The sequence below is a fragment of the Capsicum annuum genome, chromosome 3 (genome assembly GCF_002878395.1).
Source record: "Capsicum annuum cultivar UCD-10X-F1 chromosome 3, UCD10Xv1.1, whole genome shotgun sequence".
Classification (NCBI taxonomy): Eukaryota; Viridiplantae; Streptophyta; class Magnoliopsida; order Solanales; family Solanaceae; genus Capsicum; species Capsicum annuum.
In genome coordinates, this window is record NC_061113.1 from 266,786,550 (window position 1) to 266,806,952 (window position 20,403).

At 34.1% G+C, this 20,403-nt stretch overlaps 3 protein-coding genes across 6 annotated transcripts; 1 reads left to right on the forward strand and 2 right to left on the reverse strand.

Moving 5' to 3' along the window:
• Positions 1 to 1,036: 1,036 nt before the first annotated feature.
• Positions 1,037 to 9,507, reverse strand: LOC107861843. 4 transcript variants are annotated; one of them, XM_016707218.2, is made up of 14 exons: positions 9,348 to 9,507; positions 9,194 to 9,257; positions 8,939 to 9,083; positions 8,480 to 8,703; positions 5,705 to 5,742; positions 5,550 to 5,629; positions 4,786 to 4,853; positions 3,760 to 4,096; positions 3,428 to 3,540; positions 3,261 to 3,326; positions 3,031 to 3,121; positions 2,855 to 2,922; positions 1,602 to 1,639; positions 1,037 to 1,471 (listed from the first exon to the last, which is right to left on the reverse strand). In XM_016707218.2, the coding sequence occupies exons 1-14, from the start codon at positions 9,371 to 9,373 to the stop codon at positions 1,285 to 1,287; spliced, it is 1,545 nt and encodes a 514-aa protein (XP_016562704.2). In that variant the 5' UTR covers positions 9,374 to 9,507; the 3' UTR covers positions 1,037 to 1,284. The 4 variants fall into 4 exon arrangements, with proteins under 4 accessions (XP_016562704.2, XP_016562703.2, XP_047266072.1 ...); XM_016707217.2 differs by having other exon boundaries at positions 8,480 to 8,712; XM_047410116.1 differs by lacking the exon at positions 9,194 to 9,257 and having other exon boundaries at positions 9,348 to 9,496.
• Positions 9,508 to 10,288: 781 nt separating this feature from the next.
• LOC107861841 lies at positions 10,289 to 14,079 on the forward strand. Its single transcript, XM_016707214.2, has 4 exons — positions 10,289 to 10,685; positions 11,693 to 12,137; positions 12,313 to 12,428; positions 13,400 to 14,079. Exons 1-4 carry the CDS (start codon positions 10,373 to 10,375, stop codon positions 13,813 to 13,815), a joined length of 1,290 nt encoding a protein of 429 aa, XP_016562700.1. The 5' UTR covers positions 10,289 to 10,372; the 3' UTR covers positions 13,816 to 14,079.
• Positions 14,080 to 14,643: 564 nt separating this feature from the next.
• Positions 14,644 to 17,110, reverse strand: LOC107861842 (auxin-responsive protein IAA27). Its single transcript, XM_016707216.2, has 5 exons — positions 16,359 to 17,110; positions 16,038 to 16,258; positions 15,228 to 15,369; positions 15,060 to 15,121; positions 14,644 to 14,930 (listed from the first exon to the last, which is right to left on the reverse strand). Exons 1-5 carry the CDS (start codon positions 16,751 to 16,753, stop codon positions 14,893 to 14,895), a joined length of 858 nt encoding a protein of 285 aa, XP_016562702.1. The 5' UTR covers positions 16,754 to 17,110; the 3' UTR covers positions 14,644 to 14,892.
• Positions 17,111 to 20,403: the final 3,293 nt, after the last annotated feature.

Here is a 20,403-nt window from a genome sequence, read left to right on the forward strand (position 1 = left end):
TTCATTCAAGACTTAGACACTTATTCTTCAATTTTCTCAAGTTACTTTAAGGATACTTCTACAATCATACTTCCTCCGTCCATCTTTAAATGTTAACTTTTTTATTTTGAAATGTCTAACAATACCTGTCCAATTTATAAAACCAATGAATAATCTATTTATTTCTACCCATTTTACTCTTAGCATTAAATACGACTCATTATCTTATGCATTTCTTAAAGTATTAATTTATTATATTCAAAGGATAATATGATAAAATTATCCTATTATTTTCTGATGCTTAATCCCTACGCTAGCAGGAAAGTGGACATGTAAAGATGGGCGAAGGAAGTAAATTTAACAAATTCAAAAATATTAGCGCAAATTTGTATAGATATCTCCACTGATTTTCAATATAAATGTGCTTAGTAAAACTGTAACTATAAACTTCAAAGTTTTTCTTATAATATTTAGCAACATCAGTAATGCAAATTTTATGAGTAGATTGTCAAGTCAAAGAATAAGGCGTTAACTTTTTTTACCTTGTAAGATAAAATAGTCTCCCCACCTTGCACTTTACCATTGGTTAACATCATTAACCATTTGAGGGTCCGCCTTGTCCTATTTGAAAATTTTCGATTTTTATGCCCCTTTAAAATTTTAAATGAAAATTACTGTTTTTAGGCTCCGGACTCTTTAAGGAGAGCCTCAGAGTAGCAAGTTGTTTTTAGTAAATTCAATCCGTGAAAGCATCCACTAATACATTCGAATAGGTGGTCTACATCATACGCTTAGGAATACAGCTCTTCCCCAAACCACGCTAACACGAAAAATTGTGTACTAGACTACCTTTTTAGCTGATATTTATAAACTCATCATCCCGACTAATCCGAATTCGCTAGATATCATCATCACCAAAAACAAAAAAGGGTTGCAACAAACTTCCACCCCTATAGTGTCGAAAGGTAGCATCCTGGTAGTTCTAGTTAAAGGGAGCCAAACAGCAGCGCAAGTTCTTGGGAAAATTGTCCAAACTACCAACAAAGTCCAGAGCAAGTTCTTGGGAAAATTGTCCAAACTACCAACAAAGTTCATCAAGCTGCTTAATGCAGGACAACAATTTCTTGAATTCTACAGATGATATTGAGTTTAAAAAACGAGGCATATGTCTTTTTGGTCACACATACGATAATAACTCTCAGCAACAATCAAACCGCCTAGCGTATAATGGCAATTCAACACATTAACTAAGAGAACATACTGTCAATAACAGAAAAAAAAACTATTAAACCTAGATTCTAGAACTCAACCGAGTTGCATCTCTTCAGGAAATGGGATGGAAGCACAGCAATGGTAATAGCCACTGCCATCAAACACAAATCTTTGAGAAAGATGAGCTTCACGGATAAGATACTCCCCCCAGTCTTCCGAGCCATACTGATCAAAAATCGTTCGTGCATCAAAGGAATCATATTTTTTTGATCCTGTTTTGCTACCAATTGGAGAACAGCAAGTCAGCGAAAATCTTAAAAGTAATAGAAATTATGCAACTAGTAGAAACGGGATAGAGACTTTTCAGCCGACAAACAAACAAGATGTGCAATTAAAGAATGAAATGGCACCTTTTTCTGTGTCGCGCATTCATTATGGTGGCATGCAACTGCATTAGAAGGGGCAGAAAAGGCTTATCAGGAACTCTTCAAATAAAGAAGATAACAAAAATAAAAAAAATATAAGTTAAAACAATTTTCACCACGACAGTTTCATGGATAAGCTATAAAAGCATTTTAGATATGTAAAAGGTAAAACAGAGGCGGATCTAGGATTTAAAGTTTGTAGATTTTCCATATTAGATAAAAATAAAACCAATTAGTAACTAAGGGGATTTGAACCTACAACCATGAGGTCCATAAAACATTTACAAGTCTCTTACTCCACTAGACCAATAATACACTTTGTTTTATGAGTTCCCACTATTTCTTACCTTTGATTTTGTTATGCTACCTTGGTATATTGTTCTATATCTTGAGCCGGGGGTCTATCGGAAACAGCCTCTCTATTTCCTCGGAGGTAGCGGTATGGACTGCGTACATTTTACTCTTCCCAGACCCCCCTCTGTGGGAGTACACTGGGTCTGTTGTTGTTGTTGTTGTTGTTTTATGAGTTCCCAACTTATAATTCCTATATATTTACTAGATTTCTCTATATAAATACTAGATCCGCACGAAAGTTACTGGGTTCTCGGGCCCCTAGATCTGTCCCTGAGGCAAAAGACCACTAGAGACAACAGAATGCATCTAGAAAAATAAATGGCACCAAGTGCAAGTTTAATCTGTTTTAGGGGGGTAGGCTTTGTTGAAAGTAACCATAAAAGAGAACCTACTTGAATGAGCTGAAGCATAATCTTCAAGTATTTATTAATTGATATCAGAACAAAAACAAATGAACACCACAAGAAAGCACCAGCAAGCAAACTGCAACTGAAGAAACAAGTTCCAAACACATAAGTTGGAACACTAAAGATGGGAATGGGTTCGGACTTGGGGTTTGAAAATGTTGAATTCGAGAAGGTGTCAGCAGTAAAAAGGACGCAGCCATATTTACTCTTTGGTGGAGAGTGAAACTATTTCACTGTACTACCAGAGCCTGTACCAGATGCCTTGTACTTTTAGGCCCTTGCTTGCGATGAAGAAATTGCTTTTTTTTGAGAAAAGAGACTGAAGGGGTCAGCGGGGGAAGGAAAAGCAAGGAAGCAATGGATCGAATGGTCAAAGTATTTGAATACAACATCAAATGGGAATAGAAAGAGACAAACAATAAAGAAACTGCTGACCAAATTAACCAGAATAAAGAATTAACACCTTGAACACTATACCTTTAACTTCTGGTTTAAATCATTTTCAAGAACAAAACCAGCTTCAGTGAATGCATTATTGATCACCTCTAGAAAGGCTAAGGAGTAACAAACACACGAACTAATTCCCTTAGAAATAGCAATAGATTTAAGAAGTGGGTAGGGTGAGGGAAGAAGACGCCAGAAATTGTGGATACGACAGGCACGTAAAAGTCGGTCTTCACCACCAATTACTTCGACAGGAGCATATACAACACGAGCTTTTGCTGGAGATCCTTTCATGCACTCCTGCAGGATAACAACAAATCTGAGTTGCAGCCAAGAAAAATGGTGACTTTCCCCAACCAATTGAAGAAGCATCCAGAGAAATGATTATAACCTACAGCAGCCTGAAGTTCATACTTGTATAACTTGGAATAAGACTTACCAAACCCTTCAGTCTTATAGACACAGGTCGGCTCTCCAAAGCATCAATTACTTTTGTCGAGACACTCTGGAAAGACAATGAAAATCAATTTTTTATTTTGGGAAGTTAGACAAAGAAAAAAAATATTACAAAGGAAGACAATGACCCATGTAATTAGAAATATTTACCCTTAAAACTTCAGCAGCAGCTTCAATTCGGTCCTTATTCCAAAGCTTCAGCATGAGCACAGTCAAGTGGAATGTTTTTGGTTTGATAAAGATGGATTTCTCAATACCCAAACCTGTTGAGTGGGAAAACACTGGTCAATTTTGTCACAGAAGACACAAAAAGCAGGAACATGCCCCCATACTAGGTGGAAAGATAGGGATAGATATTATCATGAGCTTAAGAAGGAAAAAAGGAGATAAGAATTTTCAGCACAGAAATATTTACAACAACATAGTACATGAATCCTTTTTTTATCTTTTGATAAAAGTAGCTTGGTACTTAGATCTCATACCTAATAGTTTAGAAGCCTTTGATTCTGAGGTAGAGGACGTAGATACTATAGGCGAGTAACTCACGAGTGGTATGTTGGCTATATCAACTGTAACACGATCATTAGAATCTTCAGTTTTGAGTTCCACTGCAACCCGAGGTTCACTCAAGTTCCGCTCCTCACCTTCCGAATCGGAAGTTTTACCACTTGAATCACATACCAATTTTTCATCTTCATTAACTACTGTAATTCCAAGAACTGAGTTCTGGAAGTTGATGAGCTTGTTGACCAGCTCAGGATGTATGGCCAATGGAAGTGATACAAAGTGAGAGTAGTCAAGATTTCGGCTTTTAACTGTCTACAGGAAAAGGAGGTGCAAAAAACACTTATGCGTGACAACAAATCAAAAATGAGATGAAGAACATAATAAGATTCCTCATGACACAAGCAAGAACGCCACAAAAGTAAGTACGATGGATCACACTTGAGCATTCTAGATATAAATAATATTAGACAAGTGTGTTTTTTGGAAGTTCTAAATTATTACTCGTATGCAGGTGCCAGAAAAATCTGAGACTTCTAGCAGAGAGATAATACCTTAGTTTCAATTGAGAGAGAGAGAGAGAGAGAGAGAGAGAGAGAGAGAGATCATCCAAAAGATAATTGAAAAGCAACTTCAAATGCTGAGAATAGGTTCAAGATTAAACCAAGTGGTACATGGACCAAAATTAAAACAGGAAAAGGCTCCTAAGGCCAGGGATGACAAAATGGATGACATTATTATTAAAAAAAGAAAAACAGAAAAAGACAAAATGTATGACATACTGTAAGATATCTTATGTGCACTTTGCATTGGTGACATAATGCAGCAGCTACACGGCCATTTGGAAGTAAAAAAACTAAAATTAAAAACTTCGAGCAAAACAGATACTTAAATGTTACCAGTCTATAGGTACAATCTGTAGAAAATTTGACAGATAAAAATGTAGCATTCTTTTATTCTTTAACTGTCTGCTAGCAAGGACAGAATCAAATGTTGGTGCAAACCTGATCAATTATGGCTTGGACTCTATCTGATGCTCTCGCGACACTTCCAGCAGAATTGCCTTCTATGACTGCAATATGGACACTAAATATTAAAAATGAAAAAAGTTGAACATAGATATTTGGATTTCAAATACTAATGTATTGACCCATATTCAATATAGATATATACTAAAGGAATATATCTCCAATCACTTTAAAAGAAAAAAGTTATGGAGACAGTCACAAGTAACATTAAGAGAATAAATCTGAATGTATTTAAGATACCTGCTAATAAAGAATAGATACACCATAATTGATGACAAGAAAAGAGCAAAGCACATTATCAAAATCCACTACTTTGTAGGTGCAACATTATGGCGATTGAAAGTGTGTATAGATATAAATCACGTGAAGGTTATCTCAAAAGATATATGATCTCTAAAAATCAGCACAGAATAAAATAAAGGATCTATCCAGGAGATCAACTAGGTGATCTAAGGATTAACCATTCATGCTACATTGGGCCCACATAAGGATAAGCATGAGATCTAGAGAGTACTCAGTTGCAATGAACCTCTAAGGTGTGTCAAAAGATATCCTAGAAGAACAAAATTGCCCAAATGGAGTAGAATACATAGTTCATCACCAAACTCAAAATCAGTTATTGATTGATCAAATATACTCAGAGGCAAAAATCACGCTAATAATATCATTATGATTGAATAACTTAATCAATGCACAAAAGAGAAGCAATCAAAATAAGCATAAATAAAAAAGCAACCCACCGAGGTAATCCTCCTTCCGCGATAATGGAAGTGTAATTTTTACTCTCATTTCCTCCTCAATTGTCCTCTTTGTTGAACCTCTAAATGCAAAATATCAAAGCAAGTATTAGCCCCTCATTTTTAGCATAAGAAAGAACCCACAAAGAAATCCATACCCTTTCCCTATTATGAAACGCATCAAGGAAGCCCCTGCCTGCAGATATGTTTGGAAATTAGACGAGAATGGTAGAAAAAAAGTCGAAAGCAAATTACTGTGAGAACTCTGAATTTATGATGAAAACCATCTATAAAAAGTGTCATCAGTGCAAAGTGAAGATCGTGCAAAGAACAATAGCCACGTAACACACTGCACATGCAGCCAGGAAATGCGACCTATTCAACACGTTACTCATTTAAAAGAGCGGGCAGTGTGGCTAGGAACTGTTGGTGATTCAACCGAATACAAGATAAACTCAATGAGAATAATGACATAAAACTGATAAAAACGAAAGGCATATTTCGGGTCTCTACCATCTCTTCAACTTCCAATTAGCCATGTGACAGGTCTAATTGGGTCGCAAATTCATGTGGATACAACTGATTCTTCTACACAGACACCCGAATTAAGTGATATAAGAAAAATTAACTAAGTCATTGCTATAATCAAGGATAGCGTAGTTTAAAAACTTTTCTTCATGAATTTATCGTCTTCCTAAAGAAGGCAAAATAGGCACAGTACAACTGTACCATATTATTGGTGAGTATTGGAACTCTTTTGGATTTCCATCTAATGCAACCTATAAACGCATCAACTTGCATGCTTACCATCACTTGACAGCAAAAATTGGAAACTCTTTTGAGGAACCCAGTGAAGTTTCAAAAGAGTTGAAAGTTGAAAAAATCAATTTTTAAGAGTATCTTTGCATTTAGTTAGGTTCTTCATTTGTTATATTAAAAGGTTCATCATGTGTTGTATTGTTTAATGGGCCAATCTGTACATAAGAAGTTAAAGAAAGACTGACGAGCAGGTTTGTTTCGTATTTGGAACAAATACAAATTATAGCTTTCCTTCATTTCTTTACTAGTATATTTTCTAATACGTATAGAAAAGGAGTGATATCTATTAGCCTATCACACAGCCGGTCTCTCTATTTCTTTTCCTTTTCCTTTCTCTCTCTTTTCAATCTTTTTCAGAATCTTTATTGTTATTCAGGTCGGTATTTCCTTATTTTTTGTATGTATTTATTGGTGAATTATTGAGGTTGGTATTAGGGTTATTTCAAGATTTGATTTTGGGTGTGCGTTGAATGCTCTAATTAGGTGTTTTTGAGTTTAAGAATCGAACTATTAAAGGTGGGTCTTTTGCTTCTGGTAAAGATTCAAGCATCAGTTGCTCGATAGGGCGGTAAAAATTGGAACTTTGGAGCTAATGTTGTAGTTTTGAGTTGCTTTTCTTGTTTTCCTCCTGTTGTTGTTTTAGCTTATTTCGATGTTTTGCTTGTATGAATCAAACTCCTAAAGATGGGGCTTTTACTTGGTACTTGTAAAGATTCAAGCATGGGAAAATTTGCAACTCTGGAGCTGGTTTTATTCTTTTGAGTTGTTATGGGCTGTTTTTCTGCTGTTGTTTTAGCTTTTTTGGTGTTTTTATTTTTATGAATCAAACTCGTAAAAATAGGGTCTTATTCGAGTTTTAGTATACTCGATAGCGTGGTAAAAATTGCAATTTTGGAGCTGATATTGTTCATTTAAATTGTTCGGAGCTGTTTTTCTGCTGTTATTTTAGCTTGTTTTGATGTTTTTACTTTATGAATCGAACTGGTAAAGATGGGTGTTTTGCTTGTATTTATTTGTAGTATCTTCTTTCAAAGTGGCACTTTGTTTGTAAATGGGGTTACGTTTTTTAAAATTTGTATTGTTGTGGATTCCGAGCTTGTTTCTTTGAAAGGGGTATGATGTAGCTCACCTTGTTTATATTTAATTAACCACTTGATGTAGTTATGGTTGATTTGTGGTGTTAGAATTCCCATAACTGCTTCACTAAATACTCATGAGTGTTTAGGACCTCTTGGTATTCGGTATGATGAATAAAACTGGCTTGTCTCAATGGCATTGGTTGTTTTGATAATGGCTTGATCCTAAAAGAAATATTGTATTATATCCTAGAGTGTTTCTTTGTATATTCCCAATGGAACCAAGTTAACCTATTCGATAGGAATAAAAACCTACAATCAGCATGCATCTTTTGATGTTCCACATTCTGCTAGTTTAGAAACTAAAGTCCTTGCAGCTTGGCTGCTTAATCCTGGATAAAACAGCTACCACCCAATGGCTGCATAATTTGTCCAGGTCTTATTATTTGGAGGCTTTATTATCCATTTACTGATGGAGCAACTTTTATGGTGAAATTTGAATTTTTTGATTTGAACTCCTGGGCTAGTTTTATCTTTCTCTAGTATTTTATGAAAATAGACAACATGCATTTCCAGTAGGGGTTTTTGTATACTGCCTTTTATCTTAAGCCAGGATCTATCGAAAACAGCCTCTCTACCTCGTTAGAGGTAGTGGTATGGACTGCGTACACTCTACCCTCCCCAAACCCCACTATGTGGGAATATACTGGGTTTGTTGTTGTTGTTGTACAGAAAAGGAGTATATGCACTACATTGATCTTCGCCATGGGATATCTTGCAGCTTCTTCTTGACTAGTATATTGATGTCTATGCTCAGACAGAAGCTGTTCAGAGACATTGCTTTCAGAAAACCATCACGCTCTCAGTAATCTTTATCCTGACTTATTTTTAGGAAAACTTTATTGTTCTTTTCTATTAAAGTATAGTTAAATAGCATATCAATGTTGCATTGAAATAAGTCTATGAAGAAGACGCAGAAGGAAAAAAAACAAAAACTCATAAAAAGCTAGTCAAGTTGTAACAACCCAAAAAGATTACCTTGATTGTAACTGAATGCTTCTGAGCTGCTGAAACTGATTCATCAGCAGCAGAAGGTGCTGTTTGTCCTTCTAGATCAATGCCTTCACTATCCTGCACTGCCTTAGGGCTGCGAGTTGTGTCAACTTCATCATTTACCACTTCAGCGTCATGGTCCCTTGCACTTGAAGAGACGGTGCACCTAATTTCTTGCACTTCACCTCCAAAGTCATGCTTCTCATCACCTAGATCACCTGAACTTCCACTAATTAGTCTTCCACATCTTTTACAGTATATTCTACATAAAGTATCCATTATGATCAACAACTGCTTTATAACAACCTATTCAATTATTTGGATTTTACGCGTGGTTTGTAATACCTAAGAATTCCAATAGCAACCCGAAGTACATAAAGCTCAACAATCTAGAACCACTGAAACAACTTAACCTAATATCACCAAGTGGGGCGAAACACTGACCTTCAATAAACCTTGATTGAGCAGAAACAGGTCTCCACGTTTTAGCAACCATTTTCTGCTTTTTCCGGTCCATGACAACACGTAAATCTCCTCCAATTTGCGTCCTCGAGTTATTATAGTTGAAACCGCAAGAAGAAAAACACCTCTGCAACAATTATAATACCCGATAAATTGTTAAACTTCTGAGAATTTCGACGAAAGGCCGCAATTTTGTATAAAAAATAAATTCTACATGAAAATAGCGTAACGATATACCAGCAAGTGTTGAGTGCGGCTCGGTACTACATGAATCTTTGTGAATTTCCAAGCAAGATCGAAGCTGTGGAAGATGATTACAGCTAATTACTAAATGATTAAAAGCTACGTAATTAATATTTAATTCACGGAACAGCGAAAAGATTTAGTGCACCTTAAAAAGGACCGGTAAGCTATCATTCGCTAATCTCTTTCGATGGCGCTGTCGCTGAAAATAAATCAACAGAAGGAAGAATTATATTTTGACCAAAATGCGTTGCTTCACCTTCGAAAACTGAGAAAATGATAAACTGGTCCCTTATAAATCCCTAAAATATATTTTGAACCGTTTTGATATTTTATACTCGTCCAAAACACATTTAATTTTCATTAAATATTTATAAATTTTATACTACTATATTAGATTCGGGGGAAATACTGAAGAAAAAAATAGGAAAGATGAACTCATAACACTAAGAAAGTCTCATTCAGTGCAGAAACTTCAACCTAAAAAATTATACTATAGACACTAGAGAAATTACGTAAAGAATATATCAATCTCTATAAAATAGAAAAAAAAAAAAAAAAAAAAAAGCAACATAAATTGTAAAAACTATACCTCCAAATATGAGTTTCTATTAAATTTCTCTTTTTAAATTCTCATCAAACATGACACGTATAATTTAATTTGTTAAATATTTATCGAACAATAAAAATGTTTGATTTAAATAAATTTAAAAAAATTAAAATTATTCAAAGCACACTTTAAAAATTATTTTGAATCTATCCCAAAGATAAGAAATCATTTATGTCATTTTCTTCTTGAAAATTCGGTTCATGAAATGATTAAAATTGTCATTAATTTATGAGCTTGGATTTTATTTAATTCTTTAATATATAAATATGATGAAAATGGTATTAACATACTTTAAGAATGTGATCCTAAGCCTTTCAACGAAGGAAACTAATTGCTTTTTTCGCCAGAATAACCCTCACACGTGAATTATATGCGAGCTATTAATTAAAGAGTATTTTAGAAGTAAAATTATGAGTATAAATAATTTAAGATACAAAGTTGAGTGGTCAAAGTGTAATTTTAAAACTTAAGCTCGGTCACACTTTTGAATGCCTTGGAGTAGCAATCCAAGTTCCGTGTGGAGCAAAAATAAAAAAGGAAAGTCAGAGTTTGAGTAGAGCACAATGAGGACGATGCTAGAAAGAGTGCTCTCTTCTCGTAGGGCGGCGCCGGTAAATGACGACGGCGACGACGAATCCAAAACTCGGAAGCACATATCTATAGCAACGAGGATCACAAATTACTTGATTCGAACTGGACATATTTGGCCATGCCTTCTAATAGGGCTTGTGATTGTGTTGTTGGTTACTTCTTTCGTTTATCACACTCGTGATTTAGTGTGTATCTCCGCTTCCTCATCCAGTCACAGTTCTCGTTTGCGATTTTTTGGCTTCGAAGGCCTTGAGACGGATTTCGGATCTCTCGGTGTTCCCTGGTGTAAGTTCATTGCGTTTCCGATTTTAGTGTTTATTCGGATCTGTTTCCATTTTGTATGATTTACTTTTGAGAAACGGTGATATATATATTTGTTCTTTATGGAGATTTTATCGGTTTATGAAATTTAATGAAGTTACGGTTTTGCTGTTGTATATGGTTTGTCTGTAGGATTTATTCAATGTGCAAGTAATTGGATTAACATTTTGTAGTAGGATCCATTGGCTTGATTTAAACAGAACAAGAGGGATGTTGCATGTGGTGTTTATGGAGGAATTAGGTGTGTTAGAGTAATTCAGGTGGTACAGATTGTTGCTTTATCTGTATTGATGGAGGAATTAGGTGTGTAAGAGTAATCCAATGGGTACAAATTGTTGTTTTAGCTATGTTAATGGAGGAATTAAGTGTGTTAGAGTGTAGTACAGATTGTTGTTTTTATCTAATTGGTAGTTGCCTTTTTGATTGTAGAAGTTCACTGTTTTAATGGAAAATCGTAGACACATGTCCGAAATTTGGACATATGATTTCAAGACATTACTGTAGTTGAAAATGCTATTGCTGTGTCCAGAAACCATACATATAGTTTCCATACCAAGACTTTTTTCCGTATTTTGTTGATAGATAACGAGTGTGGCATAAGCTGGACCAATTATAGCCTACTTCACTTTGGTATATTTTTTTTTATCATATATGATGATTATAATATTCAGAGTGTGGCATAAACTGTAATAATTGGCTTTCTAATAGCTTCATTCTGATATATAACCATAGCAGAAGTAAGAAGGTTTATCCTCATTATATTCTTTATTAAATTATGTCTTAAGCGACACTCTTGATCTATGGTCAACAAATGAGACAATTGTTTAGACATGTGTGTATGCATGGCTACTTCATTTTTGTAGATGTCATTCACCTTTTCTGGCATGTGAAAGATTCTTCCCGTGTTCTGTTGAGCAATGAAATTCTCATGATCCAATGCAAGTTTAATTAATTTTAACTCTTGTCAAAAGGCAGATCGAAACATGGGAGAACTGTTGAATGGACCACAAAGGATTTAATCAAAGGTATAGAGGAGTTTGTGCCCATATATGAGACGCGACCTATCAAGAATAACATGTATGGTATGGGTTTTGATCACAGCTTTGGGCTCTGGTTTATCACTCGGTGGTTAAAACCAGAGTTGATGATTGAGAGTGGTGCATTCAAGGGGCACTCAACTTGGGTCTTGAGACAAGCAATGCCGGATACACCAATCATCTCACTTACACCCCGTCATCCTGAGAAGTATCTCAAGAAAGGACCTGCATATGTTGATGAGAATTGCACATACTTTGCTGGAAAAGACTTTGTTGATTTTGGAAATGTTGATTGGGGTAAAGTTATGAAGAGGCATGGAATCAAGGACCGTAGCCAGGTTCTCATCTTTTTTGATGACCATCAAAATGAATTGAAAAGGTGTAACTTCTATACCTTTATTCTGCCTTTTGTTAAAGAAGTAATTCCGTCAGTCACTCGTTCTGTGTAATGTCATCGTGTCCATAGCAGTATACAGTAGGGCTTTGCCAATTGCCACTTGTTTTGCAAATATGTCTCATTTTTCTTGGTTTGGAATTTGAACTTTGATTGACAGACTGAAGCAAGCACTAAAAGCTGGGTTTAGGCATCTTGTGTTCGAGGACAATTATGATACTGGTACTGGAGACCACTATTCCTTCAGGCAGATGTGTGATCAATTTTATATTAGAGGTATGTTTTCATCGCAAATTAAACAAATGTTTTTCTTCTTTCAAGCCAAAGCAGTCACTATCTTTCTTTTTCCCTTTTGGTCATTATTGGATCTCTCTGGTTTTTCCTTTTCCTTAGTTGGTTCAGTTTTTATTTGGAAAATCTTGGTGAGATTTTGTTGACTCTGCATGTGGAGGAACAAATGAATGGAGATCATCTGCTAAAGTAATTTTCGCCCATTTAACTTCTAATTGAACAGTATAACTAATTTTTCTCTTACGAGGAATTGGCAATGCAAAGCTTAAAGATGTTGATAAATTTTAGAGAAGAAGAAAGAAGTGACATGAAGTTTGAATATACAGTGTGTTGGAAGAACAATAAAATGCAAAATATGTTTCTAACCGCTATCTATCCAAATCTAAACGCTGCAGTTTAGGAGTTCTTTTGGGTAAGTGTCATCTGATATGAGACATTAACCTGTCAATTAACTCAGTGCTCTCAACCCAAAAATCCTAAGTTTAGGAGGTCAATTGTCTCGATGGTACCAACTAGAGAATTAAAAAGTTAGGATCAAATCATGAACTTATAGAATAGTGAGATCACTTCCAAAATGTGTATTAAGCTTTAACATGGAGTCTTTTGTTTGTTTTACCGGTCTAACCAAGTAAAACATATTGTTCTCTGTATAGACCACCTTTATCTCGTGCAGTTGTAAAGAATCAATTGATATTAATTATGGGATTGGAAAATCAAGGTAAACAAATGAGAAATATGTAGAAAATAATAGGAAGAAATTTCGATATGAAGAAAATTAACACAAATACACTCTAGTGTTGGGTGTAATAGGTCAAATACCAGCTATGCTAGGCTTAGAGCATGCCAGTTCCCTATATAAATGTTTTTCAATTTGTGAAATTATTTGTCAACTTTAATAGTTGGTGCACTTGGTTCTTCGTTCTTACTATATGATAAGTTCTCCAATTTCATTCCAGGGGGAGGCCACAGCTGCTTTAAGGACAGCGATGAAGGAAGGATCAGATCAAGAAGGAAGAAATTCTGGGAGAAGGCTGTTGATATTGAGGAACTTTGCGGTCCCGGTGAAGCTTGGTGGGGTGTGAGAGGGCAGATGCGGGATGATTTTAACCACAGCAATAAGGCCATTTCTTATGCAGAACATTTTAAAAATAGCAGGTTTGTAGAGTCAGTTTTAGATGTTTACTGGGAACTTCCACCTGTGGCTGGTCCTTCTTTAACTCATCAGACGAGATATGATCCGGCTCGTGCATCAAGTCCTATTGTTGAAGATGGAAGGCATCGCTTGTTTCGGAAGCTTGGTTTATCTGGACTGGAGCCATCTGTATTCAATGGTTACACTCAAATGGTCTATCTTCAGGTGTCACAAGAATGAGATTTTGGTTGCCACTGCATATAGGTTGTAGTTTTGTATTAGCGATCTCTGTTTTTACTGTTCTTTTAGTTCTTTCTGGTGCAACTCTTGAGAGGCTGTCTCTGTGCTGCCAGTAGATTTTACTCGTACATCTTCCAGATGTCAATTTTTCCCCTTGTCACTCTGATATTTGTGCACAGTGACGGAAGTCTGATGGGTGAAATTTATCCCATCTGTATAATGTGCCCGTAAATTATATGCTAGAAAATAGCTTATTTTGAAACAGCTCTCCTCGTGCTCCCTATTTATCTTAGCTAGCTTTTATCACAAATATGTTGGAATGATTAAGAAGAGAATTATGTCATGATCTACACCCACTTCCGATTGTTTTCCTATCCTTTTATATCCCAACTTGCACATCTACCCAACTGAACTGAGGTTGAGAAGTAACTGTGCTTGAGCCGTCCAGAAGCTTCTCTAAATGGATTCAGTTTGAATAGTTCAGTGTTCGTTGATAGATAAGCAATGGGTGCTAAATCTCATACAAGTCTCAGATTGAGCTTTCTTGCTTCAGTTCATGAAAGAGAAACTTCCTTTGGCTTCCCGTGATTGAACCCAAAATGACACTAAAGATGAGGCATCTAGACTTGCTAAAGTTGATCCCTAAGCCTAAGCCTGTCTTCTCCTCTCCTCTCCTCTTGACATAGCACTCAGAAAACACGAGCATGGAGAGCTCGGAACTGGAGTCACATTCCATTCTATCCTTCTTGCTTTGAATTCTTGAGTCGCTCTGATCAATTATTGTTAATTAGTTCATTAGAAGTTTATTGTGTTTCAGCAGAATAATAGTTGGTCTAAAAATGAAATTTTGTTTGCAAATACACTTGCAGGTTGCATGTGCAAGCAAAAATTGCCACTCAAAAGACACTAGCCACAGTACAATTTCCATAGCTACTAAACAAAATCTTGGATATCACCGGTTATATTTTCTCAAACCAGCTCTCTAATGCTACACATCTAGTCTATTTCCACATACATAGAGGGGAGGAAAAGGATGGTCGTCGATGTAGAAACCTTGGACAGTTAATCTTTCAGTCGCTAATTTTGGTTCTTGCTCTTGTTTATGGCCCTTGGAGCTGCAAAGCAAGAGAAAGAATGTCATTCTAAATCTACCTAAAAGTATATAAAGAAACAATTTATCAACTAGACAGTAGAGAAAAAGAAGTGCTACATGGCATAGACATGATCACAATGATAGGCCATACCTAGCCCAATTGCCTCTGAGCTTTTCATGATACGCAGTCTTTTACATGAGTCTGTGAACATCCTATATTAACATCCAAATAGAACAATGAGTGAATGCAATTACATATTATAATGTTGTCTTCTAATTTCAGACGTTTGACATAAAATGTTGGAGCATAATAACTTACTCCCAAGGAACGTCGCCGACAAGCATCCAATCACCATCCTTGTCTTCATAAGTCAGCACATATTCAGATCCATTGAGAAGATCCATCAAGTGAGTTTCACTAAGTTCCTCTTGCCCTGGAAGTCCATCACTGGCGCACTGACCTGAATAATAGTCGCACAATTATAGTATAACTAAGACACACATACACAATCTCAAGACTCAAGCCAAAATATCAGCAAAATAAACACCCACAAACAGTAACAATTCTCAAAGTGCCAATCAGAAAATGAAAATAGACTGTTCAATTTACATCCTGTTGCTTGTTTGTTGCCTGATAAAATAAACTCTATGGATCAAAAAGGTACAACAAGAAACTATGTTTCAAATATAGAATTCAAAGGGTTCTATTCTTTTTATCTCAATATACTCCTGTTAATTATTCTGGTGTGTGAGCCAGTTTGAACTCATGATTCTTGGTCTTGTCAAAATTACAACGAACAAAGACATACTAGCATAATCCCACAGGTGGGGTCGGGTCTGGAAAGGGTAGGATGTACGCAAACCTTATCTCCCACCTTTGTAACGGTAAATTCTCTTTCTTTAGAGATTGTGTTGTACTCCTAAAAGCTTCACCACCATTCTGCTTACGGGTTCGGCAGGACCCAATAGCTTTGATTCAGATACTATATTTGTGTTTAAAATCTCGCTTAACATGTAGAAATAACGTATTCGGAACTCATACAAAACCATAAACTCATAACTCTAGCTCACTTCTGAAAAGCTCAATTGAATATTGTTTGCAATTGCTGTAAAAAGAGAGTAATCATACCAATACTAAAGCAGCTGAACATCTTTTCAAGTGCTGATGAGAGGTCTGCATAGTTACTGTAAGTTTTGATGTCAACCTTTCTCAAGTATGGAGCACCATCCATGCTAACCTTTACATAGAGGCAATTACTTGAACCTGTTTTCCCTTCAGCTTCATTTTTCTTAGTAGCCAGAGTATTCTTCCTGAATGATCTTACTGGTGGCCATCCTACTACTTGTGTCCTATAATTCCACAACACAAAAATAACACCAAACTTTACATAATTACACAAAACAATAGAAGCAACAAAAAATTTCAAGAAATAGAGAAAAAGTTACTAACTTTGAAGTGTGAGAAGCATTAACAGACTTTTTTTCTTCAACAGATCTTTTTGGAGAAAACAACAAGTTTTGTTTCTCTCCATCAGCTTCAGATCTGCAATTAATGGACAAATCCCATTTCCCAGAAGCATCAATGGCATCAGAAAAACCCCTTTTAGTTCTTGATGTAAAATTGCTTAAAGAGTTAAAACCCAAATTTTTGTCTTCCAAATCTTTGCCAAAAAGAGAAACCCCAACAGACTCAGAACCTGGCAACCCAAGTCTTAGCTCAGTCTCCTTAAGGTTAAGAACTGAGGAAGAAGAAGAAGAAGAAGAGGAGGAGATTTTATCAGAACTTTTTTCCATTAAAGAAGTTTCTGATAGACCTATATAATCATGTTCTAATGGTACAGACATTGAATTACTAAACAAGAATTCAAGAAAATATTGGGAAAGATGAAAAAGAAGGCAATTTTTTTTCTTTTTTTTTTTATGTTAAGAGAAGGGAATGTGGTTTTGTTGATGTAGAGAAAAAATAAGAAGAAACTTAATTGGTGCTTTTGTAGACTTCTTTTTGGAATAATGAACTGTGTAGTGTGTACTACTAGTAATATTGGAACTACTATTCAAGATGCTTATCTAGAAGGCTTCTGTTTTTTTTTTTTTTTTTGTGGAATAGCAGCTAAGAAAATAGTTTTGATTGAGTTGGCACAGCAGATGATATTCCTGTAGAGGTTAGTGATCGACTCATCCTATGAATTTGGTTGAGTTTATTGAGTCTAGCTTGTCTATCATAGTTTTATATCTTATGCGTGATTTTGAAGCTATTGCATAAAGCGGATTTCTTAATATGCACTCAAAAAATAGTGTCATGTATGATCTACGAGTTATTACATAAAAACATATCGTCTAATGTGCATCCAAAAGATAGCGGTGGAGTCGGGTTGAATCGAGGAGTTCATTCAAATCCTCTTTGACAAAAAAAGTAGTATGTTGTTTATACTCCCTTCGTCCTATTTTACTTGTCCCAAATTTTCTAATTTGATTTCTCATTTTACTTGTCATTTTTCACAAATCAAGAAAAAATAATTTTTTTTTCATGTTTAACCTTTGCATTAATTATTTTTTCTTCAAATTAAAATGTAAACGTTATTTAATAGGGGTATTATGATAAACTAGTCATATTATTAATTATTTTTCTTAATTAATGTATCAAATTAAATTGGGACAAGTAACATGAGACGGGGAGAGTATATGATTAAAATTATTATTTATATATAACAAATGTTGAACGTTCTTTTTTCACGTGTATCTACTTCTTCATAATTTAAGCTTCAGTGAAAATTCTACTTCTGCCGCATAGAGCGAGCGACAAGGGATTTTCCCATGGGGTTCCACAAAAAAAATGCTTTAGTTTTTAGTGGAATTGTTTAAAACAAAGTAATTAATTAGTTAGTGGTAATTGTAATCTTACGGTCGTTTGGTGTAAGTTATAAGGATTAAGTAATTTTGGGATAAAATAAAAGATCATTTTATCTCATATTTGGTTGAAGGAATTAATTAATAACGGAATAACTTATCCCATCAATTATACTATAGTGATGAGATAACTTATTTCTATGCATGGTGGAATAAGTTATCTGAGTAATTCCAAAATAACTAATTCTGAAATTAGTTATCCGAAGATAACAATTTTCCTACCAAACGACCCACAATTTTGTGTTTGGAATCTTTGGTCGGGAAAATTAATGATGATGATTTGAACTTATAACCAACACTATGGTAGACAAAAGTCCCTTCATAAGTAGTATACTGTTTAATGACACAATAGAGTACTAAGGCAAGTAGGCATTGTTTCTCTGCAAATACATAATTATTTGTCCTTTAATGATAATAAATGCCAAGACTCACCAATAAAGGTGCGTTGTCTTTTGTTTTTCCTATAGCATATGTCTCATTTTATATACCAGTATAATTATAGTACTCCATATGTCTTATAAAATAAAGTTATTTTTCTTTTTAATCAGTTGTAAAAAAAAAAAAAAAACACATACTTTTATATTTAGTAATAATTTTATTTTAAAATATCTATTTTAACGGTAATGAATCAATAAATCAATATCAATATATATTATAAAGCAGAAGACGAAACATATAGCAGAAGTCACGTGGCAAACTATTGTTAAACCACGTGACAATTCTTAGAACAATAATTAAGATTTGTAATAAAAACTTTGTATTAAAGAATATTATAAACTTGAATTTGAAAATAGAAGAGGGAAAAAAAAAAGTCCTAACAATTTACAAAAAAACTTTTTAATCCAAATAACCCTAACTTTAAGCAACTAAAAATATATATCAAAAAACATTATGTTTAAATATTGACAAACATTTTATAATTGGCACAACAAATTTATGTTATATGAAGAATTAAAAAGACAAAGTTAATGGGACAATGCAATTGTCATCAATTATCAAATTAAATTAAAAACTGACAACAACAACAACAATAATAATATAATTATTATTATTATTATTATTATTATTATTTAAAAAGTTACACAAATCTTATTATACATTTTGTCATCAATTATCAAATTAAATTAAAAATTACCAATAATAATAATAATAATAATAATAATAATAATAATAATTTAAAAAGTTACATGTTTTGAGGTCTGATATGTTTACACAGATCCTATTACGCGTTTCGTCATCAATTATCAAATTAAATTAAAAATTGTCAACAATAACAATAACAATAACAATAACAAGCTACACGTTTTGAGATCTAATGTTTTGACTACACATATCCTATTATAAAACTAAAAGCACATCCAATCCACAATAAATTTGAATTTAATTTTATTATAACTTTCTCCCTAATTTTAGATTTTTATGGTTATCTCAACTCTTAATGTTTATCCATAATAATTTGAATTTGAATTTTAAATTATTCTATTCAACTCATTATCTCAACTACGTAGTTCAAACGCTAATTATAAATACATACGGTAGTTGAAAATTTATCCCAAGAAATACACAGTTATCAATATCCAGTAAAAAATGTTACACAAATCCTATTACATATTTTGTCATCAATTATCAAGTTAAATTAAAAACTGACAATAATAATAATAAAAAAAAAAATTTAAAAGTTACACGTTTTGAGGTCTGATATGTTTTATTTACACAGATCCTATTACACGTTTTGTCATCAATTATCAAATTAAATTAAAAGTTGACAATAACAACAACAACAACAACAACAACAACAACAATAATAATAATAATAATAATAATTTAAAGAGTTACACGTGTTGAGCTCTATTATGTTTTGACTACACAAATCCTATTTATAAAACTAAAAGCACATCCTATCCACAATAAATTTGAATTTAATTTTACTATAACTTTCTCCCTAATTATATATTTTTACGGTTATCTCAATTCTTAATGTTTATCCACAATAATTTGAATTTGAATTTTAAATTATGCTATTCAACTCATTATCTCAACTATGTAATTCAAAACGCTAACTATAAATACATACACGATAGTTGTAAATTCTTCCCAAGAAATACACAGTTGTCAGCATCTGGTAAAAAATGTCTACAAAAATTAACTTCGTTCATGAAATTTCAAATACTAAAATGCAATGGAACTTGAAAGTTCGCATAGTACGATTGTGGCATATTTTCGAACACGGAAATTCTGATAAGCAGTTATCAATAGAAATGCTTTTGCAAGACGAAAAGGTATACATATGTTATGCACATTTTATCATAATATTTTATTTACTTTAGAATATGCTAATTATGGATGACTATTTGTTTGTAGGGTGATCGTACTCAAGCATCCGTTGGAATCTCCATTTTCACTAAGCTTACCTAGGAAATTCAGGAACAAGGATTATATTTTATGAAGAATTTTATTGTTGTACCAAACAAGTCGAAACTAAAACTAACAATCACACAATGAAATTGTTGTTTACCTACCGAACAAGCATTCAGAAAACAAACGATCCACGATTTGATCAAACAATCTTCAAATTTCGCCCATTTGAA

Excerpts from the sequence above, each read along its gene's own strand:
- LOC107861843 (XM_016707217.2), bottom strand. The coding sequence starts at position 9,373 with ATGATAGCTTACCGGTCCTTTTTAAG. Across the intron at positions 3,327-3,427 it reads CTGCTGCTGAAGTTTTAAGG|AGTGTCTCGACAAAAGTAAT; the intron begins GTAAATATTTCT and ends TTGTCTTTCCAG. Across the intron at positions 3,122-3,260 it reads CTATAAGACTGAAGGGTTTG|GAGTGCATGAAAGGATCTCC; the intron begins GTAAGTCTTATT and ends GTTATCCTGCAG.
- LOC107861841 (XM_016707214.2), top strand. The coding sequence starts at position 10,373 with ATGAGGACGATGCTAGAAAGAGTGCTCTCTTCTCGTAGGGCGGCGCCG. Across the intron at positions 10,686-11,692 it reads ATCTCTCGGTGTTCCCTGGT|GCAGATCGAAACATGGGAGA; the intron begins GTAAGTTCATTG and ends TCTTGTCAAAAG. Across the intron at positions 12,138-12,312 it reads CATCAAAATGAATTGAAAAG|ACTGAAGCAAGCACTAAAAG; the intron begins GTGTAACTTCTA and ends TTTGATTGACAG.
- LOC107861842 (XM_016707216.2), bottom strand. The coding sequence starts at position 16,753 with ATGTCTGTACCATTAGAACATGATTATATAGGTCTATCAGAAACTTCT. Across the intron at positions 16,259-16,358 it reads AATGCTTCTCACACTTCAAA|GACACAAGTAGTAGGATGGC; the intron begins GTTAGTAACTTT and ends GTGGAATTATAG. Across the intron at positions 15,370-16,037 it reads GTTCAGCTGCTTTAGTATTG|GTCAGTGCGCCAGTGATGGA; the intron begins GTATGATTACTC and ends ACTATTATTCAG.